The following is a 27,796-nucleotide window of genomic DNA, read 5'->3' as shown; positions in this document are numbered from 1 at the left end:
AGAATATTCAAAATCATTTAATCAAGCTTTGTTGGGAGGATTCACATGTGTATGTCAGATACTCATTCTTGGATAGACTGATGCAAACAGCTATTTTTATTAGTGTACAAATGTCTCTGAAAAAGACCAAAAATGAGATCAACATGTGGTTCAATGAAGTATTTGGTTTTCAGGGCCCCCATGCAGAGCATTACCATAGAAATGTACATATAATATTGAAATTCCCAAGACTTTAAAGATTTCATTCCATTTCCATGACTTTTCCAGGCCTGGAAATGTTGACATTTCCTGATATTTCCAGGTTTCCCATGACCGTAAAAACCCGAAAGTTACAATAAGGTGAGGATATGGCACCCTTACCTGGATCTGGATCCTCCAGTTTCTCTTTGAGTCGGGGGAAGGCGGGACGGAGGGATTCAGGGTACTTCAGGAACACTTTATACATGATTAGCACTGCCTTCTTCCTAATGTATGGCTTAGTGTGGGACATCTGAAATGGAATGGGGTGAAGGAGAGTGAACATGAGCCATGCTATATGTACAATGGTAATATTTGCCAAGAGTAAACAATCTGAATGCTTGTTCAATCAATTGCTGCTGCAAGCTTCGTTTACAGTTCTTTATGTTTTTATAGAAGGCTTTACCAAAGTCATGATGTCATTGGCCAGGTCGCGGGCAAGGTCAGGGGTCACAAAGCAGGAAAGGCCAGTCAGGGCTACGCCGGTGTCGTACTGGTTGGGACTACTAAGATCCTTATGAAAAAGAAATGGAGAAATTTGATGAATATGATATGACGATCTGTTTAACCAACTTATTGTATGCTTACCTTAGCAAGCACTGCAAAAAATATATAGGAAGTGGCAAACTAACCTTGCGGATCTGATTAGTTGTCAGCATGATGACATCAGTGCTCTCATGAAAGCATTGAGATGCTGCAAGATAGCCGATTCGCTGAAAATGAAAGAAAAGATAGTCATGAAATTGTGGGCCTGGTCTTAAAAGAGTGTAACATTTTATTTCGATGTAGTTTCTCACCTTGTACGTGAATTTGGAGGAGCTCATCACCTCCACGATGTTGAAAGCAGCCCAGCTGACGTCATAGCCCAGCATTTGCAACTATAAGCAGAGTGCCAAATAAACGAAGAGATGAAAGCATTTATAACATTAATCAGAATCAGAAACTATGCCAATAAAATTTTTATACACTATATTGTATCGATAATTTAGATCCCTGTACTGATGTTTTTATTCATCTATTTGTGTATTCATATCATGTCCTACAGTTCAATGACGAAGTAGAAGTTAATCTAAATAAGCGCAAACTCTTGGTCCAATGTTCTCATGGTGATCAGAACCGTTTCTATGAGGCGTGAGAGCGAATGAAAATGAACACACAGGGTTCACACTTTCTCTCAAGGGCATGCTTGGTCTCCATCATGTGTTTGGTGTAGTTCAATTGCGATCCAATTATAATATCATGATGCATTGCGACATACTGAATTGTGACATGTAATGCGATACACATTGTGAGGTGGTTGGCGATACCCAGACCTATGAGAGTGTCTATAAACGGATCTTACGTATGTCAGCTTGCAGACTGCGTTGGCTTTGACAGCGATGTTGTCCTGTTTGAGTTCTTGTTTGATCTCATCGATGCATGTAGAGATGTATTTGGCCTGTAGAAGGAAGAGGACGTACTGTTAGACAGAGTGAGCCAACAATAAAAACAAACACTACTCTCCACACTGGGGTATCATTGAGCTTCCTGTTCTCTGCCATATATATCTGTCAAATCCCTGTCTGACCTCAACTGAGAAGAGAAATGTTGAGTTTTAAAATAAAGAACTTTGAATGATTTGAGGTTTTCCATGCCACAATAAAAGGTTTCATATTCACATCCCTTTAACAGCAAACATATCTAATTATTGTCCTTTACAAAAACTAGGGATTATCGATATATTAGTGACCATATCAGTATGGAACCCAATTAGTATTTTTCAATTACCGGTATCAGTCTAATTAGGTTGGTATTGGAAGCGGTGTCAAACATTATATGCATTTTCTACGGCAAGTTTCGAAAGTACTAAACATAGGCGTATGGGCTTGGTCTTTTCCCCAGTTGACCGTGGTGGGGGCGTGAAAGTTTCTGTTGGGTACAAGGAAAATCTAAGAGGCCCCCCCAGGCCCCCCTTAGACCCGTAACTGGGATATCGGTTACGGTCCATAAAATAAGGCTTCTCTAGATGCATCTCTAGACCTTTTGGCGCAGTTAGAGCAGAGGAGAACCAGACTGATGGTCCATGAAATCTAGGCACCAGGACTTAAAAGCCATAAATTATATCCTTAACTGCTTTGATTTTTCAGTTGTGCTTCACATTATATACAAGCCACAATTTAGAGTAGATGGTTGCAACCCAAAATCTTAAAATAAAACACCTCAAATCTAGGTCAGTATTTGTGGAATCACTGACTGACTAAAAGAGCTTATAAACCACAATATATCATGACCAGTAACATTAAATGGGTGGGGGCTGCATGGTTGCAAACAAGTTAGACAATTTATTCAAAAAATAAAAAGACATTCAAGATAAAAAAAAAAATAAATAAAAAAAAAGACTTTGTGCATCTCAGGCACACACATACACACACACAAAGTGCTGTTGTATGGAGTGAGAGTGGTGGTCATGTGTCTTAAATCATGAGACAGCCAGAGCAGTGACAGAGGAGGGGAAGAAATGAAAGGGAGAGAGAGAAATTCTACATGGGCACAAACCCTTGTTTAACAGAGAGATGGATAACAAGACGTCTAAAGTGGAATAAAAAGCGAAAAGATGAGGTAAAAAAAAAAAAAAATCCTCTGGAAGGTTTTCCCATCACATCTTCACAAAACGAATCAATGACCACGTTTACATGCACTTGAGAAAACGGTTTATTCTAGAATTTTTGCAGAACGCCATGTTCTGAAACATGTAAACGTGAATGGTGGTTTCTTTATGCCATTTAAGGGATTAAGAGAAAGCGATTTCACATACCTGGGATTCTCCTGGGGAATGCAGCTTATGTGGTCGTGTAAACGCATAAGCGGCGTTCTTACAGGTTTTTGAGGAGAGCGCATGTGCCATGTGCGTTAACAGACTGGATAACTAATGTCAGAAAATGGAGCCCAACAACCAGTCAACACCGTGGAAATAATTCAACATTTCTGGGAGTACAGTCAGTGGGAAAAGCACATACACAAACTATACAGTACACCATTGTAAAATATCAACTGTCCCACAAGTTCGCATACATACTGTATACGCTCAAGTACATTGGGGAAATCCCGGAGTTTGAGGTAAGAGGGAAATACCACTATTGCAGCGTGACAGAAAGTTAAGGAAACAAACATAGCAACAACTCTGGAATATCTGGATATAAAGCGAATCAACAGAGAATAAAAAAGAAAAGTCTTCCTTGGGTCCCATGTTTGTTATTTACTCTAGTGTCGCGGGGAAATTACGTTGCTGTGTATAAACCTGCTTTCTGACCAAGCAGCATGTATACGGGAGTAAAGAAAAGAAGCAAAAACAGCTCACATAAACACATACACCAATTTCGAGCCTTAAGCAGCAGCTTTTTGGCATCCATGTAAATGTAGACGATGCATTATGAATAATTTCAACCCAGTATGAAAACATGAGGTAAAATATGGTTCTTCATAGGGCTGGGCGATATGGCCAAAAAAACGATCACAATATTTTTTTCATATCGTTCGATAACGAAATTCATCATGATTTACATTTCATATACTGTAATTAATGGGGGCAGAACTGCATTCCACATGTTTGTTAGACCTCAGGAATGAACTAAACTTGACTTGTTTGTTCACAAGTAAACTCCAGAGGGTAAGCGACCTTTAAAGTACACTCAGTTTAGGATTTAATCCTACATAAGGTGTGTGACCTCTTTTTGATTAATTTGATAAAATTATCTTCAGTTTGACTCCACTGAAAGACTGTGATGTTTCACTGTCCAGCTTGGTAGTTGGCGGTAATGCACCATAAACTGGATTGCCAACCGGCAAAAAACGTCACCAGAAGAAGAAAACTTTCTTGCCTGTGACAGTGCTATGGATCATAAAAACAGTTTAAACAAAATAGTTCATAAATAAACAGCATTGGTGTTGATGTCGGAGTTGTTGTTGTGTGCAGTCAACAGCTGTTGTATTGGATTGTCAGTGCTGTCTTGTTTGGTACACAACAATATTAAATTAGCCAGATAGCTAGCTGCTAGCTAGTGACTACTGAGCCTGATTGGTTTCCATGACAGCAGGGCTGCCTGTTTATACTTCCTAACAGGCAGATTTCATGTCTGTGATTCAGTTAGCTATTTGTGTGCATTACTTTGCCGAACTGTTCGCGTTTTTAGCGACACGTACCTTATCCGATCATCTAGATTTAGAACATAGCCGAAATATCGAAAATTATCGAAAGGTTTATCATCAATATCATTTTTTTTTTAGATAAATATCGATATCGTTTAATCACCCAGCCCCAGTTCTTCAGAAGGTTTTCCTGTCACATCTTTACTAAATTAATATGAATGAAGAATTATGGCTGATTTCAACCCAGTAAGAATTCAAATAAGATGCAATGGAAATGAGGTTCTCCGTAAGGTTTTCTAGTCACATCTTTTGATGTGAAAATATGAAGTAAAAGAGGGCTCTCCAGGTGGTTCTCGTCAAATCTTTGCTTTACGGGAAAATTCAGCTCATTGCTGGGAAATATTTGTTATTTGCCAAGAGCTGGATTTGAACAGCTCAGCAAAGCATCTGAGAAGTATGAAGATGAACTCGATGTCCTTCTCAGGCAGACAAGAGAGCACAGTTAGAGTAGAATCCTTCCCTCCTATTCAAACACTACTGGTACAAAATACACTCAAGTTAGGCAATTTTGTGGACATTACCGGTTGCTGCACAGTATGAAAGTAAGGTAACAAGAATGAAACACATGACCCTATAGGTTAAATAAAAGGCAGAAACTGCATTGCTAAACCAACATAGCTACCTACAAAGACTGTATTTTAAGGCATCATATGCATGTTCTGAACATTCAGTTTCACCAAAAAAAATCTGAACACCAATAGTATACCCGAAATTGTCTAGGTAGGCAGCTCACTAGATTTTGAGAGATGGTCAGTGCTTTTGGGAAGTACACCCACCTCTTGTGGAAAACAAATATAGAGGTCTCATATGAAACCACAGGCAGAGAGCAAGCAGACCAGTTAACACACACACACACACACACTCTGACAGTTCATTCAGGAGAGTATGAATATTTCAAAGCACTGTCCACTGTTGGCCAGGTAACAGACACGGTATCTAGGTACGCTAGTACAACTTACATTGACGAAGTCTTGCTGATACCTGACTCCAGATGTGTGCAGATTAAACAGGGCACAGGGAGCATGCACTGGATTTACTGTAATGTAAAAGCAGCCAACACATTGATAAAACAAATAATGTCCCAAGCACATCTGAAGGATCTTTCACATTGGGATAATTGAACGTGAAAAGTTCCGATTAATTTGATAATCACTAAAACGAAAGTAGGCAATCACATTTGGCAGAACCAGACAGACTTTTTTAATCACTTTTAACATAGCTGGCATAGCGTTGTGCGCATTCCGGTTTATGTTTCAACTTCAAAAGCAGAGTGTAATCTAAAAATTTCAAATCTTATGTAAACAAGATGTACTTGCGTTTTCGCATTTCTTTGAAAAGCTGATTTTTGGTGGTTTTCAGCATACTGGTGTGCAAGTAAAGGCACTCTGTATCGATTAGCTAGTTGGGACTATGCTCTTATATTGGAACAATTATGATTGATGTATAGTGTACATTTTTTTTTTATTTAATAGTTTTTAATAGGGCTGGGTATTGATACAGATTTCTTGATTTAATTTGATTCCAATTTGTATTTGATTTGATTCGATTGTGATTCATTTGGGTATATATAAGTTATAATGTCCTTTTTGCTTAAATACAAAATAAATCCTCTCACAGCTTATGCTTTAACTATACAGGGAACCTGTTTTGCTAAGTAGAAGTAGGGGTAGATAGGTTGACCATAGATCGGACACTGCTGGCCTGGCCAGGTAGGTCCGTCCTGCATCAAACTGACACTTTTGATGGCTATGGCTTATCGATAATGTCATCAAAAACACATGACATTAGTGTTCAATGTTTAAGTATTGCATCACATAAGATGTAAATTACTGACCTGATGTCTCTGGTTAGGGCAAACTGGTAACTGGAATCAATTTGAGAATTTATTTAACCAAATAAAGGGAAGGAATTTTAATACCATAATGCAGGATACGAGCGGAAACCCTTTTTCAGATTATAAATGTCAGAGCACACTGTCAGAGCATCTTGTTCCCTTTTTCCGAAGGGAGGGGCAAGGATGATGCATATTGCTATAGAAAATTCAGCCTTGTCATTATAGGTAACCAGGCAGCCTGAGGCCTGCTCTCAAAGTAAATCTGAACATCTCATTCATTTATCATTTCGTCTGTATTTAATTCAAATATCACAAAAAGAATCACAAGGAAAGATTGATCCTGATCCAAGATGCTGTTGTCAAACTGAGAGTTGTGATGTCATGTCCAATATAATGGCTGTGTCACAAAGCCAAGTATGCTGCCTACCTAGACACTATTTTGGGCATCATGCATTGGAATCGAATACTGTTGGGCAGGTAGGTTGGAATGTTCAAACAGAATATTTTTTGTATGATAAGCGGGTTAAAACGGACGAATTGAAAATCTTTAAGCATCATAGGTGCGTTCGAACGTGCGAATCAAACATTGAGCATCATAAGCGCGCTCGAACATGCAAATTGAACACTTTTGAAAATAACAGGTGCTTTTGAACGTACAAATCGACCATTTATCAGCATCATAAGCGCAGTCAAACTTACAAATGGAACAATTTTTAAGATAATAGGCGCGTCTGAACAAACGAATCGAACATTTTTTAGAATTATAAGTGAGTTTGAACATACAAATTGATAATAGGCACATTCAAATGTACGAATCTAACATTTTTGAACATCATAAGTGTGCTCAAACTTACAAATCAAACTTTAGGATAATATGCACATTTGAACATACTAATAGAAAATTTTTGAGCATCATAAGCACGTCCGAATCGCACGCTTCGGGCATCATAAGCACGTCCGAATCGCACGCTTCGGGCATCATAAGCACGTCCGAATCGCACGCTTTGGGGCATCATAAGCATGTGTTTTAATCGCACGCTTTGGGGCATCATAAGCATGTGTTTTAATCGCACGCTTTGGGGCATCATAAGCATGTGTTTTAATCGCACGCTTTGGGGCATCATAAGCATGTGTTTTAATCGCACGCTTTGGGGCATCATAAGCATGTGTTTTAATCGCACGCTTTGGGGCATCATAAGCATGTGTTTTAATCGCACGCTTTGGGGCATCATAAGCATGTGTTTTAATCGCACGCTTTGGGGCATCATAAGCATGTGTTTTAATCGCACGCTTTGGGGCATCATAAGCATGTGTTTTAATCGCACGCTTTGGGGCATCATAAGCATGTGTTTTAATCGCACGCTTTGGGGCATCATAAGCATGTGGGAATCGCACGCTTTGGGGCATCATAAGCATGTGGGAATCGCACGCATGTGGGAATCAAACATTTTGTGCATCATATGCATGTTCGATTCAAACGTTTTGGGCATCATAAGCATGTTCGAATCGCACGCTTGGGGCTTCATAAGCATGTTCGAATCGCACGCTTGGGGCTTCATAAGCATGTTCGAATCGCACGCTTGGGGCTTCATAAGCATGTTCGAATCGCACGCTTGGGGCTTCATAAGCATGTTCGAATCGCACGCTTGGGGCTTCATATGCATGTTGGAATCGCACGCTTTGGGCATCATAAGCATGTTGGAATCGCACGCTTTGGGCATCATAAGCATGTTGGAATCGCACGCTTTGGGCATCATAAGCATGTTCGAATCGCACGCTTTGGGCATCATAAGCATGTTCGAATCGCACGCTTTGGGCATCATAAGCATGTTCGAATCGCACGCTTTGGGCATCATAAGCATGTTCGAATCGCACGCTTTGGGCATCATAAGCATGTTCGAATCGCACGCTTTGGGCATCATAAGCATGTTCGAATCGCACGCTTTGGGCATCATAAGCATGTTCGAATCGCACGCTTTGGGCATCATAAGCATGTTCGAATCGCACGCTTTGGGCATCATAAGCATGTTCGAATCGCACGCTTTGGGCATCATAAGCATGTTCGAATCGCACGCTTGGGGCTTCATAAGCATGTTCGAATCGCACGCTTTGGGCTTCATAAGCATGTTGGAATCAAACATTTTGTGTGTCATATGCATGTTCGAATCGCACGCTTTGGGCATCATAAGCATGTTGGAATCGCACGCTTTGGGCATCATAAGGGCGTCTAAACATTCGATTCGAACCTTTCAGGCACTGTAGGGGAGATTGAATGTTTTAGGAACGCACCTACAACGCCGAAATAATGCTGTCTAGGAAGGCAGCTCACTAGGTTTTGACACACAACCAATCTCATGACACACACACACACACACACACACACACACACACAGTGTGGCAAGCTATATTTAATTAACATCTATTCTGAAGCGTACAGAACATGTGCGTTTTATTTATAACTAGTCGGTTGGTGTCTAAAGCAAGATGTCATACACATTTCCTCAAATTTGCACGTATTTTACAGAATGTATTTCTGTAAGTGTTGACCGTTAGCAATGCTAACCGGCCTCATCCATGATAAACAAAACGATGACACAGTATTATAACAACACTAACAGCTGTACCCTGCCACACAGGCTTTGTGAAATTATTGAAATAATCCTTTATTATATAACAATAACAATTATATGATTTGAAAGCAGGTTATATGTGGTTAGCTCACCTGATATCAGGTGATTTGGGATCACTGACACTCGATAAACTTTATTAATTAATACCAGCTGCACTTTGTACAACTGTATTAAAATAGCCGATTCTGATTTTGACCATATAAGTTAAACTAAACGTATAAAAATGGTCTCACCTCATCTTCCTTATGGTTCCTAATGCCACGTACTAAATCCTGCAGGTTTTTATCGAACATCCGATCGATGCTTCCCTTCACGATCTTCAGAGCCATGATGATTTCCCTCCTGTCCGAACCGCGAACACGGGCTTAATGTGAGTACTGACCGGCCCGCTGGAGCGCTTGTCTCTCATTTAGTCCCGAACAGCAGCTGTGCAGGAGGGGTTTCTTTCTGTGAGTGCTGATCTGCAGTGGACCCGTCTAGGAAATGGCTGACAAAATGGCGACTGAGTCTGCTGACTGACAAACCCATCCACACTGAAGCAAAAGACGCGACGCGACGCGACGAACTAGGACGCTCCCGTCACACTATGGTAAAATAATTAAAATATGAGAAAATTAATTATTCTAGTTTCTTGATGTGGGAAAATGTCTTAGCTGGTTTCACACATTATTTTGAAGAAGCTATTACTCATTGTAATATTGGCTGAATTTTGTTTCTTACACAATTAGACTTTTTTAACCCAACATATTAAGAGACTGTTTAAATAAAAAAAGACTTGTGGTTTGTACATTTCCATTTAAAGGGGCACACCTAGGAGCATGGAGGCAAAATCACTCAAACGCAATAGTTTTCTGTTACTAATGCCATTGTATAAATTTAATTTACTGTCAGGCGTAATTAATTTATTTTGAGTGAAAGTGTCTAATAACAGGGCAGTTACTGAGATTAAGGGAGTAGTATTTGGCTGGTCATGTGATCCAAATATGGCCGCCCCCATGAGGAGACCCTCTCCTTGCTGAATAAAACAGCTATTATAAGGCCAATGATATGGCTGATGTCTTTATCTCATGTGAGTGGTCATGATTTTCTTTATAAACATTTCATTTGTAGGTGTAAATCTTTTTGTAATGGGGGAAAAAAATAGCTGAGTGCACCTTTGAGACATTTAGCCATTTTTATTGTGTTTGTATTTGTATAATTTTTTTTTTTCTTGTGCTGTTTGTTCGCTATTGGCATTTTTGCAATATTTTAATTTATTTTTAGTTATTAGCAGACCGTTAGATCACAGAAGCTGTTTACACTACAAGCCAGTATTTCAAAGTTGCCTATGTAATGACGTTAAAACTCTGACCAATCAAATGCTTGTTTATGGGAACGTGACACCAGTAATGTATATGCATAGCGATTCCATAATCTTACTGCTTTTTCAATATATGAGGAAAAGTCATCATGTTGTTTATTCCTGTACAACCATGATGTTAAATTGAATTTGATCATTTGCATAAATATTTTTTTAGTATAGTTTTTAGCATCATGCAATCTCGCATGATCAGGTGTGACACCAGAAACCTGTTTAAATACAAGTGTATTTGGAACAGCATACTACCACCAGGGATGAAGCATACAGTGTATACTGTGTAGTATCCACTAGGCAGTACATTAGTATTTTAGTTTGAACATATCCAATGATATGCAGGCATGTGTTCCATGTGGCCATTGTTTAAAAGCATATCAAAAATTGTGGCCATCATGCAGATTTTTTTTATTAATCCTTCACAGATGCTTAGAAAAAATGCTTGGACTAAGTTACATAGCACTAGAAACATGTTTATAATATGCATGATAAGCACGTTTTACGACATCCAAGAAAATAATAGCAACCTATTTAGGTTTTTATCCTAATCAATATGCAGATGCAAGGTGTTATTAGAGGACCAGACAACGGACAACAAACGGAACGTCATCAGGATTTAGTCCATAGACAGTAATTGAAATCCATACCAGACAGAGACATAATTATGATAAATCTCTTGCTGTATGGCTTAATTATTAGTGAGTCTTCTTGATCAATGCAAAACCAGATTGCTTTTTTTTTTTTTTTTTACATTTTCATTTTTCATACAAAAACAAAAGAAAAAAAAAGAAAAAAGTTTCACTCATAAAAAGGCAGCTTCATAGTACAAGCAGTCCTGAAATCCTTTTGGGCTTTGATGTTTTCCCCTTCACGTCTGTGTGGTTCTAAAATAAAACTTTCTCCCTCGATTGAACAAATGTTGTCAGTGCAGAATCATTTCCACCACATCAAACATTATATTAAGGTGCCTGTCAGACTCATAACATCTTTAATTAAAAAGTGCTAACAATGTTCATGTCACATAACTCATGTAGCTGACAAAAATGGGCAGACAAAAAGCAACACAAATGAAGGAAGCCAGAATGTGTTTGTAAGTTTAAAAGAGGGATGCAGTCCAGAGTTCATGTATCACTGACAGCAATTCACCATTCAGCTCTCATCAGACATCTGCTCTTCCTGTTCTTTGCAGTCCTCTTTTACTGCTTCTGTATCTGCTGTTGGATCAGGATCTGTAGAGTCATTGAGTGACTGCTGCTCTGTTGGGCTATCTGGATTAGGCCTTAAAGACAAATACATACAAATCCAACATGAATCACAAATTGCAAACCATTCATGCTATACAGTATGCCAGATTAGATTTAATGTCTCAAATCTTAGTAGGTTGCAAATAGTACTTCAAAGGAGATACATTTAGAGATGCGACTTTTCAAAGAGTGTTTTAGCATGACAGTTTAAAGTCAGTTCACACCACATATTTTTGCATCCATTTGCGCTGGCAGATGACTTCTATGAGATACTGAACTATTTCTGTTCAAGAGTTTAGACCCATAAATACATCTTCATATTCCTTCAGACTCAAGTTATACAAAGGCAGGAATCTCCTGACCACCTCACACACACACTCTTGACGTGCACATCCACTGTTGTTGTTTCCACCTTCGTCCCCTGATGTTTAGCGGTGATTACATCTTCTAGCAGTTCTTTGTGTCTGCAACGGCTCCAATGTGAGTGCTGCCACCTTGTGGACCCACTAATTAGTGTTATAATTAGATTATGAACGGTTAGGGCTGGGCAATAAAACGATATCCATATTAAATGGAAGACATATATATATTAGTTGAAACTTTTGAGTCATTTTCGATATTTAGCTTATGTTCTACATCTAGAATATCGGATCAGGTATGTGTCACTAAAAATGTGAGCAGTTCGGCAAAGATATACACACAACTTGCTAACTGAATCGCAGTCGTGAAATCAACCTGTTAGGGAGTATTAGCTTGCTAGAGGCTACATACTTTGTCACCAAGACAAATTCCTTGTATGTGTAAGCATACTTGGCAATAAAGCTGATTCTGATAAGCCCTGCTGTCATGGAAACCGGCAATGAGGCTCAGTACCCACTAGCTAGCTTTCCAGCTAATGTAACCGGTCCTGCTTGACCCACTCTGAACAGTATTTGAATCAGCGTCTCCGGCACGGGAGCTGGGCGCGCTAACGAGGAGGCTAAAGGCTACAGCCCCTAGTGTCAGTCGCTAGTGCGCCTCTTGAGGCCAGGGAAGTGAGGTTTACACACACTGCACAGCTTTCACGTACCAACTGGCTCCCGTTACACTAATATGATATCGTTGTGTACCGAACAAGACAGCACTGACAATGCAATACAGCTATTGACTGAACACAGCAACTCCGACATCAACACCCTTGCTGTTTATTTAAGCACTATTTCGTTAAATGTTTTTCCATGATCCACAGCGCTGTCACTGGCAATAAAGAGTATTCTCTTATTGTGATGTTTATTGGTGGTTGGCAATCCAGCTTATGGTGCATTACTGCCACCTACTGTGCTGGTGTGTACCGTCACAAGAAAGTCTTAAAACAATAATAAATGGGCTGCACACCTTCAACGCTCAGGCACTCTGCTGATGATGACATTTGCATCACACGTCCTGTATGCAGACGCCTTGCGTTTGCGTCTAACCGAAGTATACTTTGGGCTTATGGAAAAGTTCAGAACAAATGCATTTTTGCATCCGTTTGCAGTGTTTTTTTTTTTATTAGAGTAAATGTGTGCTAGATGGATATCTCTGACCACTGTGCCACATCTCATCATTTTAAGTCAAGATGTCAGGTTGCATTTTGTTATATACTTTGTGCTGTGTTTAGTCTGAAGGGCCCCTATTATGTTGAAAAACAGCATAAATATGCGCTAGACTGACATTTTTGACCGTTGCTCCTAGAGCCCGACCGATATGGGATTTGAGACCGATACTAATTTTAGAGAGGGAAAATTCACCGATATGGCTGTCGATATATTTAATTTGAGCTGTGTAATATCGGCCGTTAATATCGGCTGACCGATATATCGGTCAGGCACTAGTTGCTCCACATCTTGCTGCAAAAAAAAAAAAAAAAAAAAAATGCAAGATGTGGAGCAACGGTCAAAAATATCTGTCTAGCGCATATTTATGTTCAGACCAACAGTGTGCTTGCGCAAAAAAAAGTTAGACGCAGCGCAACATATGGAACAAAATGTAACCTGACATGCAGGCTAAAAAAACGTGCCACTCCTGTGTGGGATGATGAAAAAATAAACAAACAGCATCTCTCGCAGGAGTGCCACAGGTTTGTTTAGACGAAGTGTCAAGTTGTGTTTTGTTCTATACTTTGCGCTGCATTTAACTTTTTTTGCACAAGAATACGTTTAGTCTGAACAGCCCCCCTAAGAAGCTGCATCACTAAATTCATCCTCTTTAAGCATCACCACTACAACCATCAAAGCACAGCTTTTGTAACATATTCAACTTTCAACAATAAATTTGAAGACAATTACTGTTGGCCTGTTATGCATAATCCATAAGTCTATTTATTTGTTAAAAAACAAATATGTGCTAGCCAGACGTCTTTGACTTTTTTTTGTCAGCATTTCGCGCAAAGCGCTGCATTTTTTTAGACAGTGTGTAAAGTTTAGCTACTATTCCGTATCCATTGTGCTGCATCTAACTTTTTAGCGCAAGAAAAAGTTTATTTGTTGAAAAACATCTCGCTTTTTCTCTTTGGCATTTTGCCGCAAGGGCGCCATTTTTTTTTTTGGATGCAACGTCAAGTTGCATTTTGTTCTATTCATAGCACTGCTTCAAACTCTTTTTGCACAAAAACACATCTGAATGGCTCCTAATTGTCAGAGAAGTTGCATCTCTAAATTCATCCCATTTATAGCTTCTCCGCTACAACCATAAAAGCACAGGTCTCTGTTTATTTGTTCAATATCTGTCAGTTCTCCTATTTATGTGCTGCACTTAACGTCCATGTATCGCTCTGAAATGTGTCTGATCGGTGTCTGGTGAACATGACTATAAACTGTTCACTGTGGACATTTGAGATGGTCTCAGAGTTCATTGTAGCATTCACATTCAAGCCAAAATTCTTTGGGCAGACTATAAGCGAGCTGGACATGATAAATTATTGTTTGCACCGTTTACGACAACACAAGTCTCGCAACGGAGATGTGCTTCAGCAGAAATATAAGTGAATTCCAATTCAGCCATAGCTGTGGGGAACATGTCTTTACATAAAATAAATAATTGTTCAAAGACAATGAAAGGCAGTCTTTGGACATTCTTCACCTGATGGTGTTTGGGGATTTGTTCTCATCCTGGTTCTCTTGGACTGTGGGCTTTGGACTACTTTTGGATTCAGAAACCTCTTTTCTCTCATTCTCTGACTCCCCGTTCACTGGTTTGGAGTCTGCCGGAGGGAAGATCCAAAGAAAGGCGAATCAAAATGAAGGTAAATTATCCAAGCACTGTGCAAATTTATACATTTGTTTCATTATTTGAATGAATGGAAAAATGATACAGTTTGTGAAACTGTCAGAATGTTTCACCTGTGTTTTGTGTATCATTTGCATTGCTTTCTTGGTTCTTTTCATCTGGTTTTGGTTTACCGGACTCAGTCTTGCCAACAAACTGGAGTTTCAATTTGTTGTAAACATGAGTGGCCTTTTCCATAACTTCACCGCTTGCCTTGTATCGGCGAATCTATAAGACAAAACAGTCAGGACACTTAATGGTGTGCATTTATATATGTTTATGATTAATTTTATACATTAAAAAAAAAATATATATATACTTGTATATAACAATACGTAATTGAAAAGAAAACTTGAGATGCTGAAGTGTGACTTCCAGGTTAATCTGAGGAGTTCACCTTTTTGAGTGTGGCAATAACGTCAGCATTTTTCTGTAAGATGTGAGAGGTCACTTGTACAGAACCGAGCTCCTCCAAGGCCTGTAGACACTTCTCAATGTCCTGAAAGGTGAAGGGAAGCAGAAGAAAATAGAATGACACACAAGGAAGCTTTCATACATAAAGCGTTTCCCATAAACAGAACAGCGTTTTTTTTTTTTTTTTTTCATTTAGAAATCACGTGTGAAAGGGGCCTGGGTAGCTCAGCGAGTAAAGACGCTGACTACGACCCCTGGAGTCGCGAGTTAGAATCCAGGGCATGCTGAGTGACTCGAGCCAGGTCTCCTAAGCAACAAAATTGGCTTGGTTGCTAGGGAGGGTAGAGTCACATGGGGTAACCTCCTCGTGGTCACAATTAGTGGTTCTCGCTCTCAGTGGGGCATGTGGCGAGTTGTGCGTGGATGCCGCGGCGGATGGCGTGAAGCCTCCACAAGCGCTATGTCTCCGCGGTAACGCGCTCAAGTCACGTGATAAGATGCGCAGATTGGCGGTCTCAGACGCGGAGGCAACTGAGATTTGTCCTCCACCACCCGGGTTGAGGCGAGTCACTACGCCACCATGAGGACTTAGAGCGCATTGGGAATTGGGCATTCCAAATTGGGGAGAAAAGGGGAGAGGAAAAAAAAAAAAAGTGTGAACAGTATCCGTTTTTGAAAAACTGGCAAATGAGCTTTGACAACTGTTGAAAAAGTTATTTTTTTATTGTTACAAATCACGATTCTTGAGCCAAACGTTTTTAAAATAGTCTTATGAAAAATCTATTTTTTATTTAATAAAAAATACATTTATCTTAATGCTAAAATGATTACTAGATAAATATAGGAAGATATATTTGTGCATAGATCCACACTAACAGGTTCTCTGAGAAGTTTTGTCTCTAATTCTTTGTGTAGTCCCCGTTTATTCAATATTGATCAATGTTCCTGTTATTATGCATAATCCAAAAGTTTATTTGAGAGGTGTTGTGGAGAGTATGTCACAAGTCATTCTGCAGATTCTGTCTGACATTGCTTTAATAAATAATTTATCTGTAAAAAGGCTGAACAAACTGTTGGATGGCGTAAACTACATGTTGCACCCGCAATATTTATGATCTAACAGCCAGGGAATTCATGTGCAGTGGTGGGTAATTTTGCACATTTACCCACCACTGTCAACAAGAAATGCCACTAGACATGTCGATGAGCATGTCTGCTTTGCTTTTTTGTTCAGAAGTTCAATTGCACTTTGGTGCCAACACACGCAGCATGTCTCGCAGAACACGTGCAAATCTCACTTTTTTTTCTCTCTAAGTCATCTGGGAGCAGTTTGTAAGAATAGTGTTGTCTATGAGAATGCTGCATTGGATCTCAGACCATCTCAGGATGCATATGCAAATAACATGCAACGACATTGGGACTATAGGTGAACTGTCATGTGTGTCATGTACAGCCCCAGCAACAGTTCTTGAACAAGTTTACTCTTTAGCCTCCATTTGTATGTTGCAAAATTATCATTATGATAATAGTAATAGCCTATGGTAATATGTTATATTTTATATTCTTAAATAACTAAATTAGTTTGATAAGTTAAAATGTTGTATATATTTATTTGTTGAATACAAATGGACAAAATGCAGCCTTATACATGGCTTCCTTTGCACTAACTAGTCGCCTAGTTCAGACAACGCACTGACTGGTAAATTGATAGTTTTGCACATCCCTACTTTTTACCTGCAAATGATATATTACAGAGTGAAAACAATTGTCATTTCAGACACAACTGTTCTTCAATAGACATTTCTTTCTGAGAAAAGGAGTTAGGTTTTTTTTATCATTAAGTTTTTATCAAAACATCAAATCGCAATATTGCAATACATATCGAATCGGCAAGGAAATATCGTAATATCGAATCAGTTGGTCTGTGGCAATTCCCGGCCCTAATAAATTCTCCTTCCTGCCCAGTAGGTGGCGATATGCACAAAGAAAGTGAAAGTGTAGATTTAGAATAAAAAGGGACTTAAATATTTATGTTTCTCACCACACCTATTATATCGCTTCTGAAGATATGGATTAAACCACTCAAGTTTTATGGATTACTTTTATGCTGCATTTATGTGCTTTTTGGAACTTCTATGTTTTGGACACTGTTGACTTGCATTGTATGGACCAACAGAGCTGAAATATTCTTCTAAGTATCTTAATTTGTGTTCTGCAGAAGAAAGAAAGTCATACACATCTGGGATGGCATGAGGGTGATTAAATAAGGAAAATATTCATTTTTGGGTGAACTATCCTTTTAGATTTACCCCGTTTCAAAGCCCCGCAGCTACAATTGCAAAATAAACTTTTACGTAATTTATGAAATGCAAAAGGTTCATGCAAAAATACTGACACATGGGCAGTAGGGTTGTCAGTACTTACTGGGTTGTCAACCTTCAGTGCAAACTTGATGTCTGTGTGGAGCTGCTGTAGTTTCTCTTCAGGAGAGGGTTCTGGATTTATATAAAGCAAGCAAAATAACAATTTAAAGTCTGTTTGCATTACATTTACACTAAAAAAAATACTTAAAGGACTGTTTCGTGGGATTTAGACCTTTTTTCTTCTCAACTGTCTTTTCAGGTCGACGCACTGGTCTTCTTTTCGGCTTCTCAGGCTTAGGTCTTTAGAGAAATAATGTAATCGCCATTAGACTGGAGAACTTTTCGCACATCAGACAGTAAATGTCTAGATGTTGTTACCTTGTTTTGTGTTTCTCCTCTGATCTATGTGGCTTCTTTTCTTTTATCTGCCTCTCCTTTTTCTCTTTCACCTCTTTATTTTGTCGCCCTTTCCGGCTGTCTTGACGCTTGGCAGATTTTTTCACCTACAGAGTAAAAAGAAACATGCTCAATTTTGGTTATAAAAATGTGACAAAATACGTAGTTCATGCGTTATGCTTTTGCAGGGCAGTACCATATAAATGGTTTGGAAATTCTGATGGCTAACCTCAGCAGGGGAATCAGAGTCTGATGGTGCAGGGATCGGGGGAGGTGGAGGTTTCTTCGATTTTTTGAGGGGATGATCGTCCACTTCATCGTCCGAGCTGCTGCTGCTGCTACTACTACTGCTGCTGCTGCCTCTCCTGCCTTTGGTCTCCTTTTCCTTCTTCCTTTTCTCCTCCTCTTCTTTCTCTCGCTCCCGGAGCCGACGAAGCTCCTCAGCCTCCTCCCTCTTCCTTTTCTCCTCCAGTTCCTTCCGTCGCTCCTCGTCTCTCTTCTTCCACTCGCTGACACGGTCCGTCTCGCTGTCACTGCGAATAAACAAACAAGACAAACCCAAACAGTCACCTACAGTATGTGGTCTTCAATTCACAAAATAAGTTTAATGAATGTTCCTGCAATGAATAGTGCAATATTTGCATTTGACAACATGAAGGTTTAGTGGACATGGAAAAAATAAAACCTAAAAGATAAACCAAGCTCACCTATCGTCTGAAGATGTTGAAGGCGCTCTCTCTGGAGCTGGTTTGGGTTTCCTTCCTCGTGGCTTTGGTGGAGGTTTCTCAGCTTGGAAAATGATGCAAAAACTGTCATTCAGATGTACTTTTCTAGGTTTTCTGATATCCGAGCGCACCTCAGGTAAGGTTTCCACTCATTGTGATGCTCTTCAACGCAATTACTTGACTATTAAAACTAATTATTATGTTAGCAATGTGCTGGGGTCAAGTTGCAAAATGCATGTTCTCACCTTTCTTGCGCCTTTGAGGGCCTTTCCTGGGAGGTGGTTCTGAATCGGAGTCAGATTTGGATCCAGATTGTGATTCTGATCCAGAGATGGCCGGTCGTGGCTTCTCATCTTCTGAGTCACTCCCGGCGGCCCTGGGATCTGACTGGGAGCCCGAATCCGAATCAGAAACTGATGCCGCCTTCTAAAATGGTACAAAAACAATATTTTATCATGCAGGTACATTGAAATAGATAGTGACTTTCATGCGTTAATGGATGTCTTCTCACCTTTCCTCTGCCTTTGCCAGCTGGCTTCTTGCCACCTCGACCACCTGACTCTATCTGTGGTGTGAAGTCCTGGATAATACATCAGTATACAATGTAAATACATTTATTAAATTACATTATTACAAGAAACATCAAATGTTATTAAAACTGCTCAACTCCATTCTGACAAAATATCAAAATTACTCTCAGCTTACACATTTTTTAATTTATTTTTTTCCTCAAAACCTAGTAAGCTGTCAACCCTGACAGCATTTTTTTGGGCATCAATGGCACCAAAAACATTTTATTTTCAGGTGACGTGATTAGGAGGTGTTAAAGAGGTAACACAATTGTGTTATAGTATATAAGGAGTCTCCAATAAAAGCCTCGTCTTTCAAGAATAAGGTTGGGTTAAGGCTCGCCAATTTGCCAACAGAAGCATCAGCAAATTGTCCAGCAATTTGAGATTAATGTTGCCCTCTACAGTGCTCAAAATAGTGAAAAGATTTAAGGAATCCTTTCAAATCTCTGTGCGTAAAGGGCTAAGACGAAAACCACTTATGAATTTGCGTGATAGGGCCCAACCGATATGGGATTTTTGAGACCGATACCAATTTTAGAGAGTGAAAATTCACAGATTACCGATATGGTGACCGATATAGCTAATTTGTGAGCTGGAATGAAAATAGACCTTTTCTATGTGGATTGTGCACCGATATGACTATGCAAAGGTACTCAGAAGGCTGCTTAAATATTTATATCAAAGAATATTTGACATTATTATTATACATTGTCAACAAATTCTAGAAATAAACACTGAGAAATGCTGGATACTTTCCAGCATTGTGTCTCACCAACTAGGCAACATTGAAGCATGAAATCAACACTCAACAGACACAATCCACCACCACACCGTTGTCTGCTGAGCTGCAAAAAGATGCTCTGATGTTTACCTTTCAATCTGCTACATTACTGACTGCACTGACAAACTATAGCTGGCTAACAGCAAACAGATGTGATAAACAGGAGTGACATGGTTGTCAGGGACAGGGTTAACATTATATTAGTTATATTAAAAAGGAAAAATGATGGGGTCATTGTTTATTAAGTTTCCAGTATGTATTACACAAACTAGTTAACTTACCGAGACACCGTTTAACTCCGCCCTGTCTGCAGAGCCACTGTCAGCTCAGAGTCAGTTCTGTAAACAATGGAGTCGGAGCACGCTCTGCTGGACAAACTACGCTATGACACCAATTCTAAAGTATTGTTTTCTGCATTATATGTTCTGAAAAAAGTTTTCATATCGGCGCATATTGAAAAAATAGACGCTGATACAGATATATCGGTGAAAGGCTAATATCAGCCGACCGATATATTGGTCGGGCACTACTGTGTGATCTGCGATCCCTCAGACGTCACAGTTTTAAAAACCGTCATTCGTCTGTAATGGATATCATGACATGGGAACATTCTGGAATACTTCGGTAAACCTTTGTCAGTCAACACCGTTCATCGCTGCATCCACAGATACAAGTTAAGGCTTTACTATGCAAAGGAGAAGCCATACATCAACACTGTCCAGAAGCACCTCATTAGGTCTCATCTGAGATGGAAAGTAGAACAGTGGAATCGTGTTTTGTGGTCTGACGAGATTACGTTTCAAACAGTTTTTGGGAAAAACGGCTGTCGTGTTCTTCGGGCCAAAGAGGAAATGGACCTTCCAAGCAGTTATCAGTGTCATGTCCAAAAGCCAGTGTCTCTTATGTTATGGGGGGGCATGGGTAACTCTGCATCTGTGAGGGTACCGTTAAAGCAGAATGATGTATAAAAATTTTGGAGCACCATATACTGCCATCTAGACGTCATCTTTACAGGGACGTCCCTGCATTTTCCAGCAGGACAACACCAAACCACATACCGCCCAGGTTACAAGAGCATGGCTGTGTAAGCAGAGAGTGCGGCTGCTAGATTGGCCTGCCTGCAGTCCTCATTGGTCTCCAACTGAGAATGTGTGGCACATTATGAAGTGCAAAATACGAGAATGAAGGGCCCATACAATTGCGCAGCTGAAGACCTGCATAACGGATGAATAGGGGAAATTCTACTTGCTAAACTTAAACTTGTGTCTTCAGTGCCCAAACGCTTAATAAAATGTTATTTGAAGAAATGGTGATGCTACACAGTAGTAAACACTCTACTGTCCCAACTTTTTTGGAACATGTTGCAATCATCTGATTTGAAATGAGTGAATTGGCTAGGTGCACAAGATAGCACCTGTGAGCTTTCGCCGCACGAGTGTGTGCATGTTTACGTCCAGTCATATGAGCGCTCATTGAAACTGAGTGACATCCACGTGTGATCGTGGTGTAAGCGGGGCTTTATTGTTGCTTTGAGATTAAATTTCCAAAGGAGATTTGTTAGAGACTTGGTTGAGACCTGCACGAGTGTGTTTATAAGTAAAGAAAGAAAGGAGAGTGGTTTATCAGCAACAGGAGATAACATTCACTTTACATTGTTGTGTGCCTCAACCAGCAGCAGCGAGCTGACCACCGGTATAAAGTAAATAGTGTTAAAATTGTAGTTAACACTTTACAATAAGGTTCTGTATGTCAACATGCAATAGCTAACTTGAAATAACAACTAACAATATTTTCACAGCATTTATTAACTTTTATCTATACATTAACCTGGAACATTTGAACGAATGGTAATTAACAATGAACATTTAAAGTACATTTAAACAAAACATTAACCTAGATTAATGCTTAAAAATAGTTTTCATTGATAGTTCATTATAGCAAATGCATTAACCAATGTTTAAGAATTGAACCTTATTGTGAAGTGTTACCAAAAAGTTGCATGTGTAATCAGACGTAAGACGCAAACAGAAATTGCAACTTTTTCAATGTGCTGGTTGTTGTCCAACAGAGGATTCATATGACCTTATTTACCCTGCATATCCAGGGTATATTAGTGATGGGTCGTTCATGAATGATTCGTTCATTTTGAACGAGTCTTTTATGTGACTCAGAGGCACGAGTAGTCTCAGAAAGTGATTCGTTCATTTTGTGTTGGCTGCGCGTGCGCATTGCACAACCTCCATATGTTACGTGAAAACCGCATAGGCGCTGTACCGGAAACAGAAATGATTAGTTCACCTTTCAACTCGTTTGGTCCGAGTCGTTCATTCTTTTGTCACGTGACAGCCATGTACGCTATGCACTGCAGAAATAACGAACAACTCTGATAAGAAGATTCCAGAGGTGAACTAATCTTTCTGTTTCTCATCATTTGTCCTTGGCTGCATTATAATTTTTTGCTTATTGGGACTATAATCAAAGTTTGCATAAGCAGACGTGTTGGGGGGGATTGGCTATTGAAAATGTAACATTTTAATTTAATTCTGCTCAAATGAACGAAATGACTTGAATAAAGATTCGTTCATTTTGCTGAAGGAGACTCAAAAGATCCAAGTCAGTAAAATGATCCGATCTTCCCATCACTAGGGTATAGCCAACTTCAAATTCAATATCTTACCAAATCTGTATACAAGCCTAGCATTATTTATTCATGTTCACAGAAACTATGAGTTACTGTTGTTTCTGATGTTTATTTTCATTTCATATTCATCGATGTAACTACATACATACTGTAACGTGTTAATGTTGTTTACTGTTTTATTCTAACTGTTAATAGAAATGTGTTGTGTTATTTGACTGGGTTGTAATGTCTTGCATTGATAGCTGTTCCTGAATGTTTCGTGTATGTACAGTATGTGTGCATGGGGGAGACTGTGGGCAGAAGGAGTTCACCTTTGTTTTAAGTGTATGGTGTGGCTGTGGCTGATAACAGCCTTAAATAAACACACTGTTTATGAGATCGGCATTGAGTGTCTTCATTGCAATGCTGCAATACATTTTAAATCTCTTTTCTGTAAACACCTCAAATAAAATGCCATTTTCAGTGGTCTCTGGACCGGCGCCCGGCGAAACCTGAAGTGGTTATACACACACTCTGTAAACCAGGAATCAAACATGGCGTCTTATGCAACTAGCCAATACTTTCACCAAAACAAATAAAAAAACAAATCAAATAATAAGTTGTTGTAGTGTTTTCAATATAGTACATGGTGAATAGAATTTACAACTCACTCCTTTTTGTTTTTATTTGCATTTTCCATACTGTCCTAACTTGTTTGGAATTGGGGCTGTACGATTTCACAGAGCAGAATACCTGGTCACTGTTTTTGCCGGAATCGGAGTCAGAACTTGCCGATGGTTTTGGTTCTGATGGAGATCCACTCTCCTCTCCATCTCGATCGCTGGATGATGGTCGTGTTCTCTTCACCGGCGGCTTCTGCAAAGTTAAATATAAAACTGTCAACATTTCAATGAAATCCATTCACACCAATCTACAAGCTCATGTTCTACACACTTAAACTAAACGCTGCACACTGATTACTGTACAATCACTAATGTTATTAATCCTAATGTTAATGTAACGTTCTGTCCTCCAACTAAAACGCTTTGAAAGGACACATTTACAGCACCTGAAAGTACAATGAGTAATGCTTTAGAAGCATGCCAGAGAAGAGATAACAATATATAGTGATGCAACAATTCAGATCTATTCATCTGACAACTAAGCATTGTTAGAGGGCATACTAATGGAGATCATGTTAGCCTTCACAGCAGAGATGTTTGTTTTTGTTTGGATACCTTTGCAGCAGGAGCTTTCCGCTTCACGGCTGCCTTCCTTTGATCTTCCCTCCCAGAGTTGGAATCATCACTTCCCGTTTCTGCTTTCCTTGGTACCACTGCTTCCTCATCATCTCCTGCATCACTTGCTGCTGCAGGTTCGTTGTCCTCGCTGTCAGATGATGATTCAGACTAAACATACAGTATGCAAGTGAGAGAAAAAAAAAAATCTAATAAATCACTGTTTTCTGCCATAGTTCAAGCATTAACATATTGATTTCTGATGCAAAATCAAAACGTACCACAGGTGCACTGTAAGACGCATGTGGATTGTTTTGGATTTCCCACAAGCCTTCGTTGAACCCTTTCCTTTTGCTGGGCTTCCCGTACCGGTCTTGGTACTCTTCATATGCAAAAAGATCCTTGGGTCCAAGGAATGCTCTGAAATGGAGAAAATAAAGTTCAAATCAGACGTGTATTTGATGAATAAATGTGTCGGTGGCATTCCATGGTCCTCATCAACAAAACACCAGATAAATATTTGGTTTTCTATATATAGAAACCAAAAATGATCATCGGAGTGATGTCTAGAAAAAGGTTCTTCAAGTGCCACCTGTTGACTCTTGAGGTCATGTCAATAATTGTCAAGCAAAGCATCATCACACTTTGAACAGGGAATTCAATGCCTTAAATGTGATAACTGAAAAATGCTGCACTGATAAGTTGACATGAATAAACAGAACATGAAAACAGCTGAGGTAATGCAAACAGCTCTATTACAGGTAGTGCTGATCCTTGTTAATGGCAGAAGTTGTGTTATTTGGTCTCTAAACATAACAAGACCAAAAATAATCTATCCATTTCTCATTATTAATGACCAGGGGCCAGTTGCACCAGCTATATGCAAGTTACAACCTAGCCTAATTGTGGCGTAAATGGGCACTAAGTAACAATTTACACACTTCTAAATATTTGATCGTTGCGCCATTAAACTTAGGTAGAACGTAACCCTATGTATAAACTAAATATTTACGGAAGCCTCCAACCAGGAGTAACTGATGGAATGAAAAAGCAGACTGATATTTTATGATATTTAATGAGCTCATGTTTCACGTGACAGGCATCAATCATTTCTACATACAGTATGATGTTGACATTTACACTCGTTTACATTTACGAGAGAGAAAATAAAAAATACTTAAGCGGCTCTGTAATGTAACAAGATCAAACTGAAACTGACGGCTTTTTAACACTTCTGTGTACAAATTTGAAGGCTGTTTATTGGATCAAACCAGGTAAACGTCATAATATGCGACTACGCATTACTTTACGGAGAGCTTACGACCTACTAGTTCAGTCTTGCCTTAAGAACAGGTGGTGCAACCAAATTAAGCACTGACTTAGTTACAAACTAACTAGTAGTTACTAAGCCCTTAGTGTGAAGCCCTTTACGTCCCAACTTACTTGAGACCTCACACGCAGCTGGCGCAACCCTTACCCAGGTGCTCATTGAAGTCCAGGGATACCTACGTTTCATGGGTCCCGAAGAAGAAAATGGGAATTTTATTAGGTGGTGGTTTCACAGCCCCCTCTGCAACATCTTCAATCTGGAGGAGAGACAGAAATACAGATTTGATTTAAAAAAAGTGACAACATATCATCTTGAACTTAAGAAATATGTCTATATTAAAATAAATAGCTTTATAGAATTCCCTTTACCAATTACTTTGTCTGAAATATTATAAAAGATCTAATTTAAATACAAATAGACTACTGGTTCTGTGTTTGCATTGGAAAACATCCTCTTTTTATGAGACTGAACCAAAACACTATTAACGTTCAAGACGAAAGAGAAGTAAAAAGTGCTACTGTTTCAATATCCATCTTAAGACGATTCCCAAGTGCATGAAACACAAAATAAACATTGACTATGCGATCACGCGACATTAGTTAGCCAGGTAGCTCATTCATACATTCATTACTATGTCAACAATATGAATCAAATACATTATACAATGGGTAGATATAAGACGGGCTTGAATATATCTGCAGAATATAAAATGCAAACGTGAAGACACAAAAGTAAAGCTGGTCACTGGGACTGATGGGGGGTGTGCTCGCTGCTGCGCTCACCCGGGCCGGCCAGTGGGGATATCCCTTCATTTTAGCGAAGACAAGATCGCCGGGCCGGAAGTTGTGCGGCATCTTAACGTCGCTCTATGCACCGCTTCCTCGTTCTGCTGGTTTGTGTCCGTCTGCGGTCCGTTTTTAAGGCCGAATGTGAGACCTGCTTCGAGCACAGCACGCGAGGATAGACGGTTGGTTTCTGAAGTAGTTTCCGCCAATTCCAATTCTGTCAGCGGAAGTCCCTCCCCCTGAGGTCGACAATTGGAGGGATGGGCTGTCACTCTTTCTGTCTACCAATATAAATGTACAATGTGTACGCCGCTAAAGACTTCAATTTAAAAGTATTGTAATTACATTCGCGTTGACCTGATTATGAAATGACAATTTTTAAAATGACTTATATCTTCATTCTGGACACTTAACATGTGGTATTAATGCAAATCTTGCGAATAAAACAACGATGGGCCAACGCATTGGGAGGACTGAAAAACTATTTCATAATTCTCATGGAAATCTGTTTTTAAGTAATTTAATTCTAAAACAATAATTGTACCCTCACAATTTGTATTTAAAAACTAGTATTACAATTGTCACATTAAAATTAAAGGTATATTCGGGGTTTAATAGAATTCATTTGTGGCATAATGTTGATTCACACGAAAATTCATTTCGACTCGTTCCTCCTTTTCTTTATAAAAAGCTAAAAATCTGGGTTACAGTGAGGCACTTACAACGGAAGTGAATGGGGGGCCAATCCGAAAATGTTAAAATATTCACTGTTGCAAAAGTATAGACATAAAACAAACAATATGCGTGTTAACGTTGGTGACAAATAGCTAGAAGTTCATCCGAACAGAACAGTAGTCTGCAAGATTTATACAACTTTACGGCTCAAATAATACACAAGTTTCAACAGAAGAATTAATGTAAGTGCTTTTATAAAATTATAAGTGTCACATTTCTGTCTTTAAACCCTCCAAAAATTGGCCCCATTCACTTCCATTGTAAGTGCCTCACTGTAAACTCGATTTAAAAAAAATATATAATAATAATTAGAGAGACCAGGAGGAACGAGTAGAAAATAATTTTTGTGGTAATCAACATTATGCCACACATTCTGTAATTTGAGCTTTAATTGATTGTAATTGCACTCCCCTCCGCTCGATGCCGCTAAAAGTCGATATTTTACGTCACAATCGCTTGATGATGATATTCCGGGTAGTCATGGCAGAATTGGTGTATAAGCACAATTTTTCACCCCACAACTATTTCATATGGAATAACAAGGACATATTATTTAAAAACAAATCTTTATTCTATCATACTTGGTTCAAGGAAGGTATTCTTTTAGTAAGACAGTTAGTTAATTCCCATGGGTACTTGTTGTCATATACTGAATTTCTTCAGAAATTTCAATTACCAGTTAAACCAAGAGAATTTGCTATTGTTTTTGACGCAATTCCAAAGAGTGTGATGTTACTTTTGAAAAACTGTAACTCAGAAGAAATCAGCATGATTAATCTTTGTGGAAACATTTTCATTGAAAATGTTGATGTTTTAAAACAACAGTGTAGCAATAAGTTTATAAGGAATGCTCTTTGTTCTGTGTCCTTACCGGCAGCAAGATTTTTTTGGTCTTCTTTATTCGGTAATATCTCTTGGGTTAAAGCATGGAAACTGCCAAATAAGTTTTGTATTAATAACAAAGTTAAGGAAGTGTCTTACAAAATACTTCATAGAATTTATCCTGCTAAGCATGTTTTGGAAAGATTTAAGCTTAATATTTCATATTCCTGTGATTTTTGTGGTCAA

General features: G+C 39.1%; 2 protein-coding genes across 5 annotated transcripts in view; both read right to left on the bottom strand.

The window, feature by feature from the left end:
• LOC127439275 (AP-3 complex subunit delta-1-like) overlaps positions 1-9,408 on the bottom strand; it is a 43,301-nt gene extending 33,893 nt beyond the window's left edge. For all 4 annotated transcript variants that reach the window (XM_051695493.1, XM_051695494.1, XM_051695495.1 and 1 more), the window contains exons 1-6: positions 9,120-9,408; positions 1,580-1,675; positions 1,035-1,115; positions 870-950; positions 644-751; positions 361-490 (exon numbers count right to left, since the gene is read on the bottom strand). In XM_051695493.1, coding sequence (XP_051551453.1) covers positions 361-490; positions 644-751; positions 870-950; positions 1,035-1,115; positions 1,580-1,675; positions 9,120-9,215 — 592 coding nt within the window. In that variant the 5' untranslated portion in view covers positions 9,216-9,408. The remainder of the gene's footprint in view (positions 1-360; positions 491-643; positions 752-869; positions 951-1,034; positions 1,116-1,579; positions 1,676-9,119) is intronic.
• Positions 9,409-10,943: 1,535 nt separating this feature from the next.
• On the bottom strand, positions 10,944-26,193 carry LOC127439286 (hepatoma-derived growth factor-related protein 2-like). Its single transcript, XM_051695523.1, has 16 exons — positions 25,991-26,193; positions 25,388-25,464; positions 24,160-24,298; positions 23,879-24,049; positions 23,394-23,516; positions 19,179-19,247; positions 18,913-19,093; positions 18,650-18,731; positions 18,172-18,475; positions 17,925-18,049; positions 17,779-17,846; positions 17,608-17,678; positions 15,167-15,268; positions 14,844-14,997; positions 14,584-14,704; positions 10,944-11,519 (listed from the first exon to the last, which is right to left on the bottom strand). Exons 1-16 carry the CDS (start codon positions 26,060-26,062, stop codon positions 11,390-11,392), a joined length of 1,989 nt encoding a protein of 662 aa, XP_051551483.1. The 5' UTR covers positions 26,063-26,193; the 3' UTR covers positions 10,944-11,389.
• Positions 26,194-27,796: the final 1,603 nt, after the last annotated feature.

This window comes from Myxocyprinus asiaticus, chromosome 50, assembly GCF_019703515.2.
Source record: "Myxocyprinus asiaticus isolate MX2 ecotype Aquarium Trade chromosome 50, UBuf_Myxa_2, whole genome shotgun sequence".
In the NCBI taxonomy this organism is placed as follows: Eukaryota; Metazoa; Chordata; class Actinopteri; order Cypriniformes; family Catostomidae; genus Myxocyprinus; species Myxocyprinus asiaticus.
This window is presented reverse-complemented; position numbering and strand designations above follow the sequence as displayed.